Here is a 23317-nt window from a genome sequence, read left to right as displayed (position 1 = left end):
ATCACTCCCATGTACCATGTACTTTCATTTGATAAAAATGCCCGGCAAACACTGAATTCAACAAGAAATCATAGCTTCCATGTCATATGCCAAATCTGCCTCTTCCCTGGAATAAATATATATAAACAGATAGTTTTCCCACAAATAAGGTAATATTATCAACTTCCTTTATCAACTAATTGTTTGCAATTAAAATACCAAAAACGTCGCATCTCACATGCAAAAACAAAGCCAAAGAATCTTTCTTTTCCCATGAGAAGATTAGATTTGCTTGACATAAAGACAGAGCTACTGACACAGCGACCATAACAATCTGAGCCTTGCTGACACTTTGAATACTTTGCCTCAATTATCCACAGCAAGAGAGCAGATTAACCGTTAAAGACACTTCAAGAGAATATTCTGCGACTTGGATTCACAACCTTTAACTTTGGGGCCTGTCATTTGGCCAGCCCGTCGCCAGAATATAAATGTGCAGCCGAGTCTAGTCAAACACGTCCACGTCCAAACTTCCTGCTTTATGCGGCCAGATAAATCTTTGTTTGCACAAGAGTTTAAGATATCATAGACTACAGAAGCAAAAACGTAATGCTCCCTAAATATTGATAAGTGCGAGTGTACAGAAAGTTGTTTAGTGGCCAAGAAAGACCTGTCAAATGTTTCAGCGGATAAATGAGAGCAGCCGCCATCTGTGAGAAGAAAAGAAGTGATTCCAGAAAGGTGAGGGTCTAACTGAAAGTCGTGGAAGGTAAACGCAGATAGACTGCCAAAAAATAAACACAAAAACATTGCCTCAATCTCTTTCTGGTGCCTTGCATAGCCCTGAATAATTTAAGGTGTTTCTGTGTCTGCTCCAGGGGAAAGGACCCTATAGGATGAAAATGAATGTGAATCAGCACTCCAGCTAAACCTAAAACATCAGAATTTTCAGGATGAAGTCATTGCTCTCCCTGCAAATGTACCAAATTAATAATGCTGCATTCAAAAGTAGACAGAAAAGCAGACAGAGCATGTATGGAAACAAAATCGATAGAAAGTAATAACATTTCAAAGAAAAACATACTGAAATTTCCTTTCTGTATAGAAAGGAAATTTCAGTATGTTTTTCTTTGAAATGTTATTATAACAGAGAATGTAGAAAATGATAGGACATTAGCCAGGAATAGAAGCGGACACCTAGAACTTATATTTAAGTTCTAGTCACTCCCCAAAATTCAGCGTTTCTCTAAAATTCACTAATGTTCCCCAAGGAATAAAGCCTCTCTATTTCAGACTCTCTGTGACCTTTCCTCTAATGATGCTGTCAAACCAAAACATCCACTTTAACTGGGAAGACTTTTTCTAACTCGGGGTAAAGTTTTGAGAAAAAAGCATTAAAAGACAACCACTGCATGCCAGGCCTCACCTCCAATAATCTGAGACCCATGAGCCAGCTTTTATAGAGAGATTTCTATATATTCAGCTGATTCCTTGTTTTAGCCTTGCTCTCAATGCATTACATTTCCTGAGTCCACCATTGCTTTAAATGCCTGGGTACCACCAATAGAAGAAAAACATTGCAGGAACTACTTTTGGCTGCACAAGAATCTATATTTGGTGATTAAGTGGATACTTAAAGCTGTGTGAGACATAGTCCATATCGAGTGCAATTTGTGCATTCGAGGTAATGTAGAAAGATGCTGCCATGATTTGGTTTTATTCGTTTTAGACAAAAGTGAAATTCTGTCACACACAGAAGGAAGATTTAGGAGACTTGTTAAAAGGGTATATTCATTGTTGGGAGTTTTCACGCAATTTGTTGACGGATCCTGAATACCAACATAAAATTGAATCGGCTCACTAAATCCGTTGTGACTGTGGCCAGTTCTTTCCTGCAGCCCTGCATGGATGTGTCTGTTTGTGTCCTTTCCAAGGTGGCGAAACAGCCAGTTGCTCTGACAGGCCGCCTGCACCGAAAGAAAGAACTGTCCAATGCTTCCGATAGGGACCAAGTGAAGGGGAAAGAGGCGACGCCAGCTTCTGTGAGGGAGGGCTCATTCAAGCACAGCAGATTCGGGGGGGATTTAGGGAGCTCGTCTGCCAGCAATAAAAGGCTGAAACAGGATACTCGGTGAGATTAATTACCTAGATAGGCCACGATAATGCCATTTAAAATGGGAAAGTAATTAAAGTGCACCTTCCATGAAAATTATTCATTGCTGACGGATTGGGTGACAGACAAATCAGGAGGCATTTACAGAAAAGCTACAGGTTAAGTGCTCTGAGCTGCTGCATTGAGACCACCGCAGTTTTATTGCAGCTGTTGAATCTTAGTGCTTTGCCTGGCTCTCATCAAATTACTGCAAGCATGTTGGATGCTGGGGGGCGGGGGCAGGGGCCGTGTTTAAAAAGAATGGGTTCCCAGGTAACGTAAAACCGGGGACAAATGCTACAAAGGGGGATCCGCTTAACTAGAAAATTACACTGGCTGGCACTGGTCAGTGGGGACTCCTCAGAATCAATCAATCCTTCTGTTTAAGGCCACCACGGCAGATTAGAACACAAAAAGGGATAAATCAATGCTCTTATTGTTCCCCAAGTGTTACTTTCACAAATGCGCTGAACAATATCCTTTTAGTGATGATTGAATGCATATAAAATGGACATATAGGTTACCATTGAGTATCGATTCCTTGCACACGAAGCATCCCTCGTAGCTGTAAACAATTATCAAACCATGTATAAAACAACGCTATCGTCCTTTCTAAACTGCTGGAGGACAGTGAATCAGAAAACGGCCAAACTAAATGGGAATATTTGCTTCTCACGCAGTGCAAAGGCACAAAGCCTTTTCAGATCAAAGTAAAATGCTCTGCTTACATTCTTATGTGCCTCTTTGCAGTTCTTCTTCTTTTTCCTTCTGTGCTGAGAGACTGTACTAAAGGGAATAGCCTGTTGTTCTCTCTGAATGTTTAAGTAGGTTTGTACATGAGGGGGACTATAACATCATCCTACATTCACACAGTGTTGCACAACAAATGAACTGAAGAATGGCTAAAAATAAACAGAAGATAACCCAGCTTCTCGTGTAATGAGAAAAGTGTGATTGTTGTAAAAGTTAAGAGTCAGTCTCATCCGATGTCTTGCAATGATGATCATAATATTCTAGGGATTTAAAGTCAATCTCAAAGTTCCTTTAAGGCATTCAAGCAACAACAACAGCAATAATAATAATAATAATAATTATTATTATTATTATTATTGATTACAAAACAGAAAAATAAGCACAGTTAAAACAAATTAAAAACAATGAGTCAAGCATGGCGAGCGGAAAGTCAAAATCCTCAGTGTCACAAAGCCTTCAGTCCCTTCACCCTGCTATATCACTGTGGCAACCCATGCTTAATGCACAGCCGAACCAGGCCAGGCTCCGAGCCACAGCCCCAAAAAGTGTCATCCACCCATCAATTCTTCCACTTACTGGAGCAAATCCCATGCATTGTGCCCAGCTGCAAAGCTATAACAGTGCAAATTGTGCACTGCACAGTCACTAGAATTCACATTTAGTTTGTATTTAGTTCGTAATGCAGAAAACACCCAGATGTTTTCATGCTTCGTCCCAATGCTGCCAGAACTACAGTCACTAGAGCACAGAGCAGAAATCCCATCACCTGCACCTCATTACAGGCCATTTTTGACATGGAATTAGTAGCATTGCTTAGTACACCAATTCGTAAGTATCGGTTTTTATTCATTGAGAAAACATAAAGTCTGATAATCAATGTGAAACATTCTGAGTGGTCTTCTTTTATCTTTATCTGGACAGTTGGCAGAAAGAGTAATCGGGACCCCAAGGGATGCCTCGTTTTGTTGAACTCTTTCAGTTAAAGTTGTATGCAACATAAGATTTCAAGCATCCAGTTCAATTTGATTTAAACTGAATTTTAATATCTTTTATAAAATGCTAATTCTTAGCAGTTGCTTCCAGAGGTGTGTACTACAAAGCAGGACTTTGGTTTATTCAGGTAAATACAAAGTTAAAGTTAACCCTAATAAAAATTAAGTGCTATTATTTACAAGCCTGTGCTTGCTTTTCCCATCTAAAGATGAGGACAAAATTATGAATCCCCATATGAAATATTAAGTGTTTTTTTTTTAACATAGCTTTTTGAAACACACATTTTTCAGAAGGCATACACACAATAGCAGAATTTTTTTCCGAAAGAAAATATTATTAGCCCCCCTAATAAGCTGACCTTTGTACTGAGCTGTAGAACAAAACACTGCTGTATAATGATGTGATTCAACTTTAGCGGTTTACCTTGAAGGGACTGCATCCGAGCTGACTGACCTGGAGCAGCATATAGCTGTGTCTGAAGTAAAATAGGATTATCTTACTACTTCCATCTCATTCTGTATACAATACTGGCGCACATTTTTTGAATTACAAGCACACTTGTTGCCAAATGCAGTAATCTGATTGGTTATATCTGTTAATTCTACTGTCCAGTAAAATTACGAAGTTGGTGTAAATGGCTGCATTAAGAGCAGGGGAGTCCGAAAAAAATATTTTCAATTTTCTGTAAAGGCCTTAACAGTCAGGCTTTAAAAACTGTCCAGGTCTTTGGCTGACTGATAAGCTAGAGTAAAAGATTGCAGCCACTCCTCATCCTCAACCTGTGATTCAGGGATTTTGACAGAATGACTTGAAGGTGTTGATTCATTTAAACTAATGCATTAATACTGCTGGGACCTGGTTTCTGTAAGCATTGGGCCCCGTATATAGAAAAGGTAAACTGTTACTTTGCTTTCTGTGCAGTTTACTTCAAAGTAAAGACATTCTGTTGTTAAGGAGGTATGCTAAAAACAAAACCCTTCTAAATCTGCATTAATACCAAATACTTATGTCTAAATAAAATGTTATCAAGCATCAAAATAACATGTCTTAATCATTATGTTTGTCTGTATCTGCACCAGATATTTGAAATGTCTCTTATTAGATGGCATTAAAGGATTTCTAGGTAAACTCATGGCAGTCAAGATTACAGCATTAAGTAGCATTCCCTGTTCCCTGCTATGAATAAACCTGTGAATAGTTTAGAGCACTATTGTAACAGCTTCTGTAGGAGGGTAACAGGCTTTGTGCTGCTGGCAAGCATTCGACATTAAAATCAATTTCCACGGGCTCTTCCTTCCACTCCATAGTGTTTATACAAGTAACTGATTGCACCTAAACCCCATTACACTGGTCTTGTGCTGAACAGGTGTACACATCATGTACACACAAACGCAGGTCCTGCAGCCGTTCCCATAACCAATTTTCGATCCTATTTCTGTGCCCCTCTCTACTGTGGATTTTTCTAGCTCAGACATGCGAACACCTCGCTTGAATAAATATTAATGGTAATTCTATGAACAGGGCCAACTTACAAGTGGCTGGTAGAACAAAAGGCCTTGTTTATAAGTGTGCTCGAGGAAAGCTAAGGCACGAAGGACCTCTGCGGGCCTCTGAGGTTGGCTGTGCAGCACAGTCAGCTCACAATGGAGTGCTGATTGAATCACACTCTTAACTTTCAGCATAAAGCAGGCAGCAACGATAGCAAAAATCCTCAACTTGAAGAATTTCTATTGAAACTACAAAGACGGAGCTGAAGAAATCAAGCTTACTAACTTACAGCCTCTACTTAAACTCATTTAAGACAAATCTGAGAGGCAATTAGGTTTCTGGGAACAATAAGCAGTCAGAATCTTATGTAGCTCCAGCCTTGCTCCAGACACTTCCTTTGGTATAATTACGGGAGGTGTGAATTCCTCATCAGATGGATCACCATCTGTATTCACAGACTCGTTCATTTCCCCAGTCCCTAGCTACGAGTCTATGTGCTTGCTGATTATCATTTAGCAGAAGGCAATGGGAGGGATGGAGAGAGGGCCGTTTCCTTTTCAAGGTTCTTTCACTGATATGGTCCTTCTCTAAAGTTTAGTCGACTCTGAATGATGATTCAGACTCTAATGACTCTAATATCGCAGTGATTCTCTAATAAGTGGCCATGTCTGCTTGCCAGTTATTTTAAGAAGTTCTGAAATCTTAAGCATTTCCCAATAGTCCAGAGAGCAGTGGAACTGCGAGTCTGGCAAAAAGGAGCTAACATCTGCTGAAGAGTGTAAATGAGAACGTTCACATCTATATAAGGCCTCCCAGTTAAAGCAAGTGCTGACAGGATGGGCTTAAACTAATGCAAGTTTTGACCCTCTTTCTATTAAACCAAGCAAAAATAGAGCTTCCATTAAACATCCCAGAGACAATAAATCTCATAGAGGATCTAATTTCTACATGAACTTTACTCATGTCCTTAATTAATACTGATTAAGAGAATAAATACTATTTTCTTACCCCAATCTTCACAAAATGGCCAGACAAGAGTTAAATAGTTGGGTTTCAATGGTAAAATGAAGTCACGTGACACAAACAAACTTCAGTCTCAGTCATTCTATCACTCTGGCACACTTGTTGAAAAAAAAAGTCATCTGGGGTTAGATAAATGTTGGACAAATACTGACTTCTTATTAAATACATCACTCAGTTATGCTGTGAATGAAAAAAAAAAACATATTAAACCAGTGCTGATTTTTCCTCTGCACACTTAATTTATTCTTTTCAGTGCAGTCTTCTGTAATTCCAGCCTTCATATTAAAGGTATTATTCTGTCCTGCTGTCCTACCATTGAACAGATGGAGAGGGTCGTCTTGCCATGAAGAACTGCTAACCCTGAATGAATTTGATTAGTCTGGGTTTCAAAGAAGACTTTTAGTATTGCGTCATGGCTGAAATAAAATTTCAGAGACTTTTCCAAACCCAAGCCATAAAACAAAGGCAAAAAAAGCATTTAATATTGAAACATCAAGGAATTAACCAACAAAAGTCGATTCATATAGCCCAAATGCTGTGTTTATAGAGTTAAGGCATGTTAAATGCTGCTACTTACTCAAAATTATGAACATGACAACATCTTGGCAAAGAACACTGCTCTTTTTCACAATAGCTAATGGCCTAATATTCCACCAGGTTAACTGAGTAATTGTGTGTTGTCAACATGCCACGTATAATTACGGGCAAGTCCAAAGGAGCATGTGATTATCCTCCTCCTGGTGTCCTTGTGTCCTTGGCCATTCAACACCCTGGCACATTCTAGCTTAGGTCTCTTTGACAAACCTGGGCACATGCATTCAGCTGATCACCTCTGTCACTAGAGCTTGTATACGAGAAAAGATTCTGCTTTTGATAGCAGACAACAGCAGGCAGGCATTTACAAAGAGAGAAGTGATAAATATGCAGCATTCCTAACGACTAAAATGATGGTGATTTAAAAGCAGCAGGTGTAGTTATCCAGAGAAAGACGTTATATTGGCAGCTAAAGCATCAACACTGTCTTTGCAGTCTTATTTTTTTATTACTACAGTCTTTTGGGCCAACTGTGTTTCACGGATGCTCGAGCATGAAAGAGGAATCTTGTTGAGTGGATCCATAAAAATAATGAATAAAAAAGGCTTAAGAGTTTGTCACTACAAAACACAGCATTTTAATTACGGCTGATTCCCTTGAGAATGAGCTGCAAAGACACGACTAGCTCTTTAGGTACCGCTGGGAGACAGCATCCTTGCTAAGCTAATAGCGTTTGCCACTGTAGTGCTGATATACACATTAAATTAATCTTGGTAATATGCATACTGAAAAATATTATGGATTATATCAGACTGGGACCATTAATGTTAATGGGGAATCATTAACGTAGTTAGCATTTGAGAGGTTTTCAGAATTAATACTGTCAATCGTCACGGTGCTAATGTCAAATGCACTCTTAGTAGGAGCAAAGGCTGAGCTCCGTGCTAGTGGAAGACAAACACTTTTAACTTGAGTTTAAAAGAAATTGTTTCCACATTTTGGGAAAATAATCAGACCATTTGTAAAACAAAGATTTTTCAGAGTTTCTACTTGTTATTGTGTGTGTCAACAGACTATAAACAAACAGGATACAATATTTAAGCGTTAGGTGCTTGATGAGTATATCTTTAAATAAAGGAAACACTACAAATTTTTTTCCACAGCATTTCCATAAAATTTTAACCAATTAAAACTCACAGTTCAAAGTTGTTTAAATGCAAGACAGCATTATTAAAAATAAATAATAAAATTCTTTACCTGCTTGGCCAGTAGCAATGCTAACTGCAGCAAACAGCCTCTGCGTGCGGCTGAGGTCAGACACCCCGTTGACAGCCTCCACCTCAAAAGTGTAGTTGGCGTGAGCGAGCAGATCCACAGCGGTCACGTAAGTGTCCACTAATCCTGACTGCGCGGGAGAGTATCCCACATTTAGCCCACACGGAACACACTCCTCGGGTTCCCAGCTGCAGCGGCGACATATAACCCTGTAGGTGACGTCGTTGCGACCGCCGGTGTCAGCCGGTGGGCTCCACTCCAGGCTAACTGTGGTCTGGTTGATGTTGTAGACCAGGTTCTGTGGTGCAGAGGGAGGTCCTGTCAGAGGTGGACGCCAAGAAAGCAAGTGAGTGCCAAGGAAAGTGACAGTCAAGCATTTGTACTCGCTGGATATGTACTTTAATTGTTCTCTGAAAAAATAGCTAATAGAGGACGGCCAGCTCCAGCCCCAGATCCAAACACTGACACTCAATTATAATAAGACTCAGATCTAGAAAAAGTCATTCAGGTATAATGAAAGGAAGTGAAGGTCAGGTCAGTGAGAATCCAAGCAGCAGACGATCGTTTGACAGATTTCTATGTCTTCCTTTTTTCCTTACTACACCGGCAGCAGCGCACACCTACTTCACTTTTATTTCATTATTTCATTAGCATTGTTGACTCTGTGAAGTGGCAAGTCCAATCCTGATCAATCCAAATAGATCAGGATATAGTACAGCACTGGGTTTTTCTTGGGTTTGTTTGCTTGTTGTTTATTTTGTGGGATTGTGAGGGGGTTTCAAGTCTCCTCTTCCTTTTGTGTTCTCCAGCAATCAAATAAAAATGGCAATATCAGAAGTTCAAACTATCAGTGTTTTATCTCAGAATATTCAGGAGAATATGCATTTTAAGTGCCAACGATTTTGTGACTGCGCTTTAACCAGTTCTGTTTAAATAACTGCTAGCAAATCTGATTATAATTAATCAAGGTATTCACCACTTTCCATTGTTAAAAGCTACAAACATTCTGAAGTTGCCAATGTGTTCACAATGAACAAATTGTCCTATTTTAAATTTGAATCAACCTAAAGTCGTATGGCTGCATTAGCTGTATTAGCTGTAAAACACACATTCATAGCTGGTGATTTGTCCCTGTTAATGCTTTGATTACACAATGATTGTTGGTGACAGCATAAACCTGCTGCTGACATGATTGATGATTGATGCATGGTTTACTCCTCAGACTCAGCAGCAAATCAGAAGCCGTGGAGCCAATATCCCAGCCGCAGACAGTGGCTTTCCAGGGTTTCCTTTGAAAAACTATATCACATAGACAGCAGCACAATAAAACGTAGTGGCTTTCAAGAAGCCTGACTCACCCACAACGTTTATTAACGAGATTTAAACCTGGATTATTACCACCCTGTAACTGTCGCATACCAATCAAATTGATATACTAGAATAACGACTACCTCTGCAGCACTCACAGACCATTTCCCCATAAATATTAACATAACAAGCGAAAAGATTAGCTCATCTTGTAAAACAATGAATAACAAACGGCTGCTTTCATCCTCTCACATTCCAGACTATTGGGTTTTATGGCCCAGGTGCTGACATAAATAAATCCCCCCTGACATAGTAAAGATGATATAACTTGTATTCTTTGTTTATGAATGTTTTAGTGAACATCTTCATTCTGTGCTGTTTTCTTAGGTGACGCTTCGATTCATTCAATTTGTGACATTACCTAACAAAATGGATACGTTCAGTGCAAAACCTATGGACCATCACAAGATTCAAGCTTATTAAATCGGCACTGGGTTGTTTTTCTTTTTTCTACCCATTAGAATCAACAGCTCGACTGAGACGTCTATATTCATGATTACCAGGCGAGATAAGAACCAGGCTATGGGCTGGGAAGATGAAAGAGCCACCTGTGGCAGGTGAAGTGGAGAGGAGTGACTGCCAATAGTGCCACTCGACTTCAGCCTTGGCGCTGACACTCGACCCACACTCTCAATCTTCCTTGTGCACAAAAGGAGGGGGTGTGACTCACGCACGCACACCCCCTCACATGTGCATGCAAACACACTTCCCCAACCTTCCTCCAGACCAGTCCTCAGGGATCTTTTATTCTACCATGATAACATCTCATTTTGCTCGTGCCACTCTCTTTCAGGTCTCAGGTGAAAGTGATGATTTTTTCAGCAACAACAAGCAAAAGGAAATTAGATCAGACTCGCCCTGGATGTGTGTGACCTTTCTGTTTTGTCGTCTTGTTCAGATGCACACTACACTAAGAGCTTTGTCTTTCCCTTATAAACACCTTGCTATATTTCAAATCGAGTAGCAGTGACTAAAACTGTCCTTTCAATGGCTACATTCTGTAAATCTTTTGTAACAGCCAGCCTGTGCGGAGCTACGGAACCAAGCATGCCTTCTATGGGGAGACCCAGTGATAACTTCCTTTGGCTGGCCTGGAAACAGCTCTACTTCATCTGCCCTGCCGTCTCTTTGTTTCTCTGAGTGTACTCTGTCTGCACTCAGAAATACCAAACTCTTCTGGCCTCAGCTTCACCTGCAGCACAGAGCCCACCACTGTCAGCCTGTCTGCTCATCCTTACAGCTCATGGGTTTGTCACTCTCCCTCTTCTTTTTACTCTTTTTTTCTGTCTCTCACTCCCCCACTCTGTCTTATCTTTTCATGTTCTCTCCTCTCACCCCTCCTCCCAGTCAAGTTTCATTTCACGGATTAGCCTGCCACAGCCCCCACAGCCTGAAATGTCTCAATCACTTGCTAGCTGCCCTCCAACTCTGACCAAGCAGCGGTGAGAGTGTTTGTGTAAGTGCGTGCATGTGTCTTGTTCTGTTGCTGGGTTTTTTTTCTGTTTTGGGAGGGTGGGGAGGGGGGTTCTACATAAATATGTACAAGCACACTTTAAATTTCCTCCTACAACATTTGCATGTCAACATGGCACAGATTTTAAAGCAGAAGTTGACATTTTATAGGATAAACAAAAGCCGCTCACTCTAAAAAGCTGTAAGAGGAAAAAGGCTTCGGTTGTGCAAATGCGTCTACAACAGCTATTAAACTACCATATAGAAAGCACAGGATAGTATTAGATGAATTTAGGTCATGTTTCATCTCCACTCGGAGAGAGTTGTAAGACCCAAGTAAATCTGGGCTTAGGAGAGAAGAATCTTCCGCTTATCAGCCTTGAGAGGTGCTCTGGGCTAACTTAACCCTCAACAGCTAATAGCACAGCCTATTACCTGGCTGTGCTCTAATTGGGGAGCTGAGGAGAGAGGAACGGCAGGGGTGAGTGGTATTCAAATCACCCATGAGGTATTCGTCACTCTACAAATGTGCGCTATGACCTTCTGACCTTCCATCTAATGATGCGGCTGCAGTAGAACCTGTTTGAGGGAAGACTAGCATGTAGCAAGAGGAAAAGAGAAGAGGGTTTTTTGGGGCCTCCGACTTCCACTGCCAAGATTTCAATATTGGATTTGCTCCTTTTTGGCTCAAGTATCTGGAGTGTATGATGGCATGTCAACATGAATGACAAATGACTAAGTCTACGTTATAACAATTTATGTTTTGGTGTGTCTCAGATGTACAAATGCAGGGCTCGTGGATTTCACTGTTCAGTTGCTAAAAAGCTTGAACATTTTGTGAGACTACAATGGTGACAAACCTTTCTCTTAGATGTCCTTACACGTGGTAGCGTTTGAGAATATTATTTTATGGAAACAGGCTGTATTTACATAGCCTCCTCTAATTACAGCATGGACCCAAACACATACAGAGATTTACATTGAATTTACATGTGCAGGGCCAGGATGAGAAAAGTGAATAATGGCACGGAATTTAGACGTGCGTCTCGGTCCGAGTTATCGGTTCAGTGAAGTAGATCCAACTCCAATCCTACACATTTTTTTTTAAATCATCCTCTCTGTTCTAACGGCATTAAATGAAAAGTGTAGTTCATTATCTCTCACCTTTTGTTCTTTGAGTAATGACAAAATTGCACACATGACAATGAAGGGCATTTTACCAAAGCCCCATGCCACTAAATGCCTTTATGCCAGGTTTATATCAGGTAACAGCTCTTTCTCTGTCCCCTAGCAACTCTATTTAGAATGGATCCTCAGATGGAATCAACTTGTTGAGGTGTCACATTTAAGAGGAGTGGGTGGGGGGTAAGGGTGGGAGAAGGAAACGAGTCACAAATGCTCCTTTCAGTCCCTGCTTGCACCAGCACCGCTCACAGCTGTTGCATGATTGATGCCCAGTACTCTGACCTGTCAACAACTCCACTGTGTGCTATGCCTCTGGAGAAAAAGGCTCCTGATGGTCTTCCACACACACACACACACACACACACACACACACACACACACACACACACACACACACACACACACACACACACACACATATGTATGTATGTATGTATATATATATATATATAATGTATACACACACACATATATGTATGTATATATATATATAATGTATATATATATATACACACACGTATATGTATATTTGCATATGAATAGCGAGAACAAATATTCAACAAACAAAAGCATGTCTTTATACCACCCCCCTCTTAGCAAATACCACATGGGAAACAGTGTTTTTGAGGCTGTGTTTTTGGAACTTGTTCCCTCATCTTTATTCAACATGGATTTGGCTTTTCATGTCCCCATATTACATCTTTATCTCATTTCCTCTCAAATCCTCATAGACACATCCTTAATCTCTGTGTGCCAGAGATCCATCTCACTGTTTTACCAAGGCCTACAATACGATAGCTTATTATAAGCAAACTCTTATTATAAAAAAAAAAAAATCTGTCAATCAAGCTATTTATTCAGGCAGTGCAAATTCATTTTCAATTACTATTCACTCGTGGTCTGGATAAGGCTTAAAAAAAGAAAATCATAGTGACTATTGGTCACAGTGACTTAATCCAACAATGAATGAGGAAATGCACGTACAAAGCTGTAAAAAAATTGTGCTGCGTAAATGAGGAGGAGGAAGTCAAAAATACATATTTACATATAATGGTATGGGGTCACTAAGTGTAGACCCAAAGTTAATGAAAATGAATAATGGAAAGTGTGCAATAGGCAACTTCAGTAATTACTTCGGTACTTGGCCAAGGTGATTGCCCAAATGGGAACAGCCAGAGGACACTCAAAAAAAGTAGGAACTTTCCCCTGTTCTGTGTGTCCTGCTCTCGATCGGTTCAGTCGGGGATGTTAGAGTGAAACATTAACGTCCGATTAGGATGGTTGGAGAATAGAGTAATGGACCTGTCTTTTAGAACAAGATCTATATGGTTGCCTCCGTGCTACATGGAAAGATTGGTGGTTTGTGGTCTGGAGTTAAGTCCTTGTCTTTACAGTGCATTTACAGTGACATGCCTAGTTTAGTTTAGTTCTCAAGCTCCACCAACACCATACTTCAGATTTGGCCATTATTAGGTTAATATTGTGCAGTCTTAACCTTACATTTTACTTGACAGCAGGTAGGTAGGTCAGCAGCAGATTTTAGGTGCATTTTGCCTCATATTCTGTAGCAGTTAGCCTCTTGTATCCAATTCTTTTTGAGAATCAAGCTGTGATTGTTATTTCCCTTTTTGAACAAATAGGAAATGACAATTCCCATTTTTACACGGGAATAAGGGAAAAATTTGCTTGTGGCTCTTATTAACCTCGTGTTCCCACCACCCCTGTCGTTGGATTTGGATGTGTGTACTCAAAAACAAATTTGCTATTCATTGTTTGACATCCAAGACACTGAGAGCGGAGATTTATGGGGGGTCTCTAGGAGTTCTGGGGTCCTGAGGCAATTGCAGTAAATCATCCTTGGAAATGACATGAGCCACATACTAATAAAACCAGCAACTTTAAAAGCAGCCATTTATAATTTAAGTGCGTCAAATACTTTTATCAATGACTCAGTATCATTTGTTGTTGATGTTGTAGCTTGTGTCACACCAATTTAGTGTGCAAGAGTAAGAGTGGTATGCAGCAGCTGTAGCCAGTAATATCTAACATATGATTTTTTTGAGTATTCTAGCTTTTGAAAGTGCACTTAATTACCACTATATTACTATATGGACTGCATACTCAGACACACCCTCTTGGCAATGTAAATACAGTACTGTATGTTGAAATAGATGGAAAGGCTTTCGCGGCAGGCAGAGACAGAGGCTCTGCTCAATGAGCCTGAGCTTTTAAAGACGCCCATAAATAACAAAGAATCCTTTTGTCATATGGAATTTGCAACATTAAATCTTAACTCCAATCCCTTAAATCCCTGTTTTGATTCTCTGATTTAATGCGTAGAGAAGCCAATGCAATGGTATAAAATTCTTTGTATTTGCATAATAACTATCTCTCTCTCTCTCTCGCTCTCTCTCTCTCTCTCTCTCTCTCTCTCTCTCTCTCTCTCTCTCTCTCTCTCTCTCACACACACACACACACACACACACAGACACACACACACACACACACTTAGATATTAGATATTCTGACTTGGCCTACTTTAGGTGCGCAGCAAAAATGCAATGCTGTTCAGGATGTTGACTGGGCATGCAAATTGTCCAACACATGCACAAAGCATTTTAAAATGTTAACTTATCAGGTCTCCTTAATAGAAACAGCAAAGGAAGAACAGCACAAGTGTAAATCTAACAGCCAGAAGACTGTGAACCTGTGCAGTGATACATTATCAGCAGAAAGAAGGCACACAGATAAGGTGCACAGATTATGTTTAGGGATCCAGTTTACCTCCAGAGATAAAGCACAGTGCTAACATGGCCTTCTCCCATGCACAGTAGCTCAAAGCAAAGGAGAAAAAATAAGAAAATAAATACACATCCAGTAGTAGCACTTTGAAAAAAAAACATGTTTGAGAACAGCTCTGGAAGCAAATGAGCCCCACCCATTCAAACTGCATCCCCCAGCCTGTGTAAATAAGCCATCGATGGCTGTCACAGAGCTGTTACACTGGCCAGGACAAATGAAGATGCAGGTTGCTGCATGGGCTGCCACTGCCGACCGTAATTGCAATCTTTCAGACGGGAAATGGCAAATTGCTCCTGTCATCATTAGCAACCAGCTAAGACACAAAACAGACACGCAAGCTTGCAAACATAATTTGCAGAGGAACTGCTATGGAACACATCTGGGGCTTTCATGAGGCCACTGCAGGCTGACTGAACAGGACTAAATCAGGCTCTGGAGTGTGTTGTTTTTCCACTTGCATTAGTAGCTGTTTAAATGCATGTGATCTGTGCTGCGTTTATACAGCAGCATGGCAGACTTACTTGTGCACGCCACAGACGGAGGGTCAGAGAGTGCTCGGTAGTAGCCGTCCTCACAGTCACAGCGCCAGGAGCCTTCGCGGTCATTGAAGCTATGCACCGGACAGCGAGAGCACTGAAGGTCCTGCGAGGAAGACTTGTAGAAACCCCGACCACATGCTGTGCGGAAGGAAGCGAAAAAAACACTGAATCAAAAACACAGTGTGAAGTGTAGAAGTCTGGCGATCTGCAGGTTATTTTCTTCATAAACTAATGAATACATTTCCTGTACAGAATGTCAGGAAACGCTCAGAAAGGTCTTAATAATGCTCTGCTGCCCAGGGCAACAGCTGCAGTGCTTCAGGTGTTTTATTTTGTCCAACCAGCAGTAAAAACAGAGAACAGACCGTATTGTTATCACATCACATTTAAATAGATAGCAAATATGTGGCTTTAAAAATAACGAGTAATCTAAACAGCTGACAGTTAATAATGTTTAACTCTTTCAAACAAACTAAAACAGGTGACTGGATGGAGACTGACTCATCAGTAAGATTAGAAAAGTGTTATATAAATGCAAGTACAGCCTGTGCCTATCTGTTTGTGCCTGTGCTTTGCACATGCAAGCAGATGATGTAAGAAAATGTAACAATAAACAATTTATAATCCATTTCCTTCGGAACTAATTGAGATTAAACCAGAGATTTTTAGGTTTGGGAGGGGTAGTGATAATTGCACCTGAGATGTCTCACACAAATCCCACGCATGCAATGTTTCCTACCTTTGCTTTGAATGCACAGACTAGTTTGTAATAAGTATGTTTTGTGAACAGTATAAGTATACTGCATCTTTGCTCACTTGGCTACAAAAATCAGCCTTTTTTCATAATCTTTTCAGTCTTTGTCATTGGATTGGAAGAGCTCTCTCACTCTCTCTCTATACATCTCTGCTGTGTGAGCAAACAGTAAAGCTTCAGAGTGTGACAGAGTGGACAGTGGGAGAAGAAAAAGTGAAATGTTTTCTGCTGCTTCCAACTTTTTTCTCTGAATGATCATTTTACATAGAAACACCCTTCCCCTCCTCTTCGTCCTTCCTCACTTGCAGGTTTGATTATTCGTTGTAGATTACTATTGAAGCTCCAAAGCCTATAAAATTGTATTTCAAGGCAGTACTAGATATATGATATCTAATATCCAAGACTGGAAAGCAAAGGTAGCTACACATTAATTTAAAAGACTGGGCTTTGCTCTCTGATCTCCTCAGCGGACTGATTTCCAACTATATTTGCAGTTCAAAAACTTCCATATGAATCACAGATACCAGTTTAGAGTTATGTCCGGGATTAGGTGATTGATTTTTACCCGTCATCACCAAGGTTGTGTGATCAGTTGTAATATCAGATATAGAATAATTATTCAAACTTGACAGTACTGAGCTATATTACCACCAGACAAGACATTAAAATGACCATCTGCGACAAGTAACTATAATTCTGCATTGTGCTAATATAGACAGGCAGACAGGCAGACAGGCAGACAGATAGACAGATAGATAGATAGATAGATAGATAGATAGATAGATAGATAGATAGATAGATAGATAGATAGATAGATAGATAGATACTACTTTTTATACAGCACTATATACATATTAAGGTTAGGGGGACTTAGGCCTCTGAGAGTTAACATAATCAATTATATGTCTGACAATGCAAACAACTCCTGAGTAACATACTGCATAATCCATTAAAGACAAGGTATGAGATATAACCTGTCACCATCCCCAACCATAAAGTCGACAGCTCTCTGAAATTCTCAGAATTTGATTTGCTATGTCCCAGCTGAGCCAGGTTCACACAGGATCATATTCACTGATGATCTCAGCAGTCATTACAAATCACTGAATGTCTCGAGGTGATATTAGTCCTGTGCAAACAGAGCCTCAAAGAGTCTTAGCTTCATAGCTGAATTCCCATCATGGAGGGGGCATGACAGAACAAACCACTGCGTTCACATCTCGATGCAGCCAGAATTTGAGCGAGCCTGCCCCCTCGGGCTTCATCAAGCAGGCTTAGCTGTGAAACGGCACTGCAAATCTCAAGTTGAAGCTTTTGCCCAGAGATGAACTCCTACCTGAGAGGGAAATAACAAGACCATTTTTATTCCGATGAATCCACAGGTCAGCGAAGGGGTTTCACTTGTTTACAACAGCTCATATTTGTAAGAGGAAATATTCTTCAGTAGACAGATAAGAACATGTACTGTATCAAGCTCGAGCAAATTGATCATTTCAGTGCTTCACCTCTGACCGAGCAGGTAAGCAAAGAAGGCTGCTGATATGACTGATCGCTATTTGTGTTGTGGGGTATTAAGAATGATGCGCCTAACCCTAACTAATTCACACATACAAAATGATTTTCTGGTTCCAAGTAATGCCACCAGTTATAGTGACTCATACCAACCCAGTGAGAAACACACAGGTGGTGTCGGAGAGGCGGATGCTGTCCAAGATAAAGACAATGTTGGATAACACCTCCCACCCACTCCATGACATGTTGGTCAGTCACAGGAGCTCGTTCAGTGAGAGACTGAGATTACCGAAAAGCACCACTGAACGACACAGGAAATCATTCCTGCCTGTGGCCATCTCCCTGTACAACGCATCCACTTAACACACTGTTTGCTGCTACAACTACACATGTTTCTTTTCCAAATATTTATTTATAAGTGACTTATGTATGTATGTATGTATATATATGTATATATTGTACTATTCTTAGTTAGCGTATTGTCTGTCTTGTCTTAATGTTGGTTTAAAATGGAGCACTGTAACAAAAAATAATTTCCCCCAGGGATCAATAAAGTATTCTGATTCTGATTCTGATTCATGAGCCACGGGGGGAAATGAGCGATGATTTTCATGCTTGCTGCCCCTATTCCAAATCTTGATTCTGTTCCGCTAGCTTTTTCTTTCTTTCTTTCTTTCTTTTAATTTCCTTTGGCCAACGTCTCTTGAGACAGATTTGTAATAAGGAAGACAGATAAATCAGAGTTTTCTGGTTTTAACACTTCCAATGCAGCATGAAAAAGAGGCCAAGGCTCAGGGTATCCCCATTTCAGCTACATGAAAGCCCTGTCATTCTCTATTTATCAAGGTGCCACAGTTTTGTGAAACAAAGGTTTTTTTTTGTTGTTTTCCCAAGATGAAAAACAACATGATTTTATCTTTAATCTTTTTTTCTTTACCTTTTTTGGCCAGTAATTGAAAACAGAACCATGAAAAGGCTGGCAGCAGTGGGCCTTTAATGCTGACCAGGCAAAACATATCAATGGAAGTGTTTAATCTTCATATGTAAGTTCTTCATTGTTGTTGATGTTGTTTTAATGTACTGTTCTCATGACAACACTTGACTTACAGCAGAATAAACCGTGTCTAGTACCTGATCCTCAGTGTAAACACTCCCCATAAATGCTGATAATGATGCTTTCTACAGCAGATTCAAAACTGCTAGATCTCAGCGCCTTTGCTCAGCATGCTGGGATTTTTAACATTCTGATAAGCCAGCGTGTCTGTTTGCCTTTGGTTTCTGAGAGCTCAACTGCTGGGTGGCCTGTGTGCAGAGGGGGAAACACCCAGCTTGGACTGAGACCCCCACAGCCACCTCCCTCCCCTCCAGAGTACAGAATAACAATGCGGGCCTTCAAAGAGGACAGTTTTCAAAATTAAACACTGGATAACTCGTTTATTGTAACGTGACTCACATGTTAATGTTACAGTGTTTCTTATCAGTTAGAATTTATTACTGATTCTAGTTCCCAAATTCAAGGTGTTGGTAGTTGAACATGTTCTGAGGTTATAACAGTATTTTTACACATTTTCTGACATATATATTTATATACTGACAGAGTAATACGTAATGCCCATTGTAAAAGTAATCCCTGACTCTTCAGTCTGTGTGATTTCATAGAGAGGCGCTATCGTAAATATAGTCATGTGAAGCGCAGAGCTCTGTCTGTGAGCGCAGCAGTCTCACTCAGCTGCTGTAACTGTTAGAGGCAAACAAGCACAAAAAGGTGAGAGGAGCTCAAATGTGAGCAAAAATCATAATGTGTTCCCTCTATACTTACATCTAAACATTTAACTATATTTAACCTCATTATGAGATTTTATATAAACTTACTAACCACTTAACCTGTTTGGGTTTCTTCCAAAACTCACAGCAAAATGCCTCACAATACACTCCAAACATTTTCCTGAACCACCGTATAAAAATGTCAGCCCATGTTTATAATCCATCAAAGCTGAAAGTTTTGTTTTAAAAGTCTGTTTCTTAATATTCTTTGAATGGTTTATTAATGTTTTATCAAGGCCTCTAAGTAAATGCCATGGTCAACACACTGGCACTTTTCCAACTGTATCATAGAAATTCCCATAGAGACTGACCTGAGCGCTTGTGCCTCCAGTCCATCTGCACTGCGTATGCCAGGTTACAAAAAACTGTGAGGTGCATCACAAGGCAAAACAATACCAAGGGACACTGCACCACACTGCACTGATGACAACAGCAAGCATAAACTGCCTGTTAAGCTAGATCTAGACTTCTGGAGGAAATCTATGGCGTAACTGGAAACACCTTTTTAACCCTATGCTGCAGCTACACTGTACGCCATTCAAGTCATTGCGGGCAGCATCGACCTGACAAGTGGTTACATTTTTCAAGAGGTGCATGTCAGGTTATGTGGAAGGCTATGGCATAGGGTTAAAAGGACTTCCCGGGTACAATTTAAGTCGTAATGTAGACACCGACAGATGTCCAAATCATGCATCAATGTATCTCTAAATTCTCTGGATTTAATTTTTATTTCTTTTTGCTTCATGTTGAAGTCCATTGCAATAACCCCCTCCCTTTAGTAGCACTGTGTACAATGCAGCATTGCCCAACTTGACCTTAACAGAAACTAGAAAATAGAGACTTAATGCTCAAGAAAAAGTTTCTCTTCTCCCTTACTCGTTGGGAGTATATTTCTACCCGTACCTAATGGACTACCTAACCAAGGAAGCAAATCAAGACTCTAAAAATAGCAACTACAGGATGTGAAGAGGACATTAACATTTTAGGTGGACACTACGGTCCTAATGTGGGCTTTTACCAGTCTTCAACAAGTAATTCTGTAGCGCTATCCTCCACATGAAAAAGTAACAGTAAAAGGGTTTAAGTATGTCAAATGTGGACAGAGGAGATCCTGATCAAACTACAAAAATAATTCCCAATTTTTTTCTTTTTTGTAATAACCTCAACTTGCATTTTGTGCTCGGGACTTGGTTCGGTTTCTCTGCTTTTGTTTCTTTTCAGTGACAACCCGTGTGTTTACCAGTGTGCCTGATCAGGTTTGGCACCCATAAGCATTTACAGAAGCAACAAGGCAGCAAATGAGGCCTCAAAATCGAATGCCTGTATGACATGGGCAACTAAGTGGTTCTGCAGCTCTTCCCATCACTAGCAGCGAGATGAGTGACAAGTACAAACACAGCCATCCTATCCCAACTTTCCTGTCCCAGCAGCAGCACGGTGACTCATTGCTGGCAAGTTCCCTTTTTCCTGGCACCAGATGCCAAAGAGAGACATTCTTATTTGGGAAGATAGTGAGTGAGACATTCTTTCTCCACTGACCCTCCAGCAACACTTTCTTTGGAAGGATATAGCTGTGAAGCAATTATACTGAGTCTGTTCACCAAGTAGCTTTCTTAACTGACAATGTGACTGACACCTTAGTGGCAAACACTGACACCCAAACATGTAAAAACACTGCACAAACTCTGGACTCTGTTCACTTTACAACTTGCAGTGACTTTGACAAGGCGACTCGCAGTCCGTCGTGTAATTACATTTGTAGGGATGAAGTGTTTTAGAGAGACTCTTTGGGGAAGGGCCCATTTATGTAAGTCTGATTTTCTTCTTGCGCAGATAAAGGCTGAGTGCCAGCTTGACACAGGGCCCGTTAAAGAAGCTGAGCAGCAGACACAACAGCAAGCCTATTTACGACTCTAAGAAATTAGCTAGTCCTTAGAGAACTGGGCTGAGGTTTAGCACAAAGAAAGAGCGAGAGAGAGAAAAGTCTTACATTCCAGTCGGTTCCTTGGGTGTATACAGAGCCAGCATCTGTAATTTCCTATCCAGTGGTCAAGAAGTTTCATTCAGTGATGTGATTTGGGGGGGGGGGCAAGCTGCAGTCAGCAATTTTACACAGAGCAAGGAAGAGGGGCATGACAAAGGAAAGGTCCTCGGAGAGGTGGGGTGTAGATAATCAAACACTCTTGTGACTTTAGCGTCTCTATCAGGGCAGACACTGGCCCAGAGCGTAAACCAAAGTCTCCTTATCTTATTCAGACACACATATACAAGAGAAGACAGGGGAACAGATTTCTGTATTTTTCCAATTTCTCAGTTTATTCCTTTTCCCTTTAAGTTGAGCTTCTTAACATTCCTGAATTACATCCAATTTTTCTCAGGCTTCAGCAGTGTCATGACACTCTGGGTGACAGACGGGGGTGTGGGGGTGGTAGTGGCTCCTTATTCGGCAGCCTGACATATCCCTCTTTGGCCAAAATAGAAAATGGTTATTTTTCTCTCCACTTAATCTTCTGACTTTGATGACAAACTGAAATTGAAATTCGGCCCTTTAGTGCTTTTCCTGGGTTTGTTTTTTGTGCTGTGTTTGCATTGGCTGACTGGTAAAGTGCCAACTGAAATGAGTCTCTGAGATCAATAATTAAAAAGAGCAAAGTATCAACAGCTGGTCAAAATCTGACAGAGTTTTGTTTGAGGTAACTTTGGAAGTGCAGCATTATATACATGTTGTGTTACTATGCAGGCACTCGGAGTTTCATTTAGGATGAAGTACAAAAACCCATGTGATTGTTTAATTATTGATGCACAAAAAATATTCCGAGCAAAACAGATCTGAAATGAGGATTTATACAAGAAGACAGAGAGGCAGAGTGTGGTGCAAGAGTTCAAACACTGTTGCATATGATGGTTTGGGTGTGCCCTTAAACTGGACCAGACACCATGACAGGCCTAGACAGAGGCAGATCTTTAGTGCTGTATGTCCTTCTAAGGAATGAGGTAGGTGGCTCTGTGTGTTTGCCCAGATAAATGAGCTATAAATGTCATATTTTGTTTCTGATCCATGTATATATAGTATTTAGGACTTACTGTAAAGGTATTGATGACAACTAGTGTGGATATGGATAGAGGAAAAATGATAATTATACAGATTCGTGTGACAAAGCAGATCAATGTGAATAGATGGGATCTTTACATATAAGGTATGTATACCATACAATAATATGTGATATTTGATTGCTTTCAAAAATATCTTATATTTCCGCCAGTATTAGAAAAATCTGATAGTCTGTCTTAAAAGAATTGGAAACTGATCTTCATACTTGCTTACAACCCACAAATCCAATTAAGGTTACAATCCTTGTTCCTACTGAGCAAAGAGGGGACAACTTGGTCCAAACAGGGCAGCTGGGATATTGAGTTTCCCCCCCATCTGTCTCAATATTCCTGCAGACAGGTCTAAAAGTGAGCTGGAGTGTGGGAATGTGGGAGACTCTGTCTGTTTTTTGCACACTGCCAGAGCCAAAGTGAGAATGACTAGTGCGGGCCTTTCTGTCTCCACAGTCTTCGCATGATGAGTCCTGTCAGGGCCAGGCCTTCCCCCTTTCTTCTTCGACTGCCCTCCCGTCCGGCCTGATTATGTGTTAAATCCGCCCGTGTGTCAGGATGGATGTGGAAAGAATGTATGCT

The 23317-nt window shown here is 40.5% G+C and overlaps 1 protein-coding gene across 4 annotated transcripts in view; it reads right to left on the bottom strand.

The window, feature by feature from the left end:
- Positions 1-23317, bottom strand: part of epha7 (eph receptor A7) — an 86562-nt gene that overhangs the window by 49331 nt on the left and 13914 nt on the right. For all 4 annotated transcript variants that reach the window (XM_080882081.1, XM_080882082.1, XM_080882084.1 and 1 more), the window contains exons 4-5: positions 15526-15681; positions 8180-8515 (exon numbers count right to left, since the gene is read on the bottom strand). In XM_080882081.1, the coding sequence (XP_080738207.1) occupies positions 8180-8515; positions 15526-15681 (492 nt within the window). The remainder of the gene's footprint in view (positions 1-8179; positions 8516-15525; positions 15682-23317) is intronic.

This window comes from Rhamphochromis sp. 'chilingali' (assembly GCF_963969265.1).
Source record: "Rhamphochromis sp. 'chilingali' genome assembly, chromosome: 5".
NCBI classification, from domain to species: domain Eukaryota; kingdom Metazoa; phylum Chordata; class Actinopteri; order Cichliformes; family Cichlidae; genus Rhamphochromis; species Rhamphochromis sp. 'chilingali'.
Note: the sequence above shows the minus strand (reverse complement) of the source record. Positions and strands in the feature narration are given on the sequence as shown.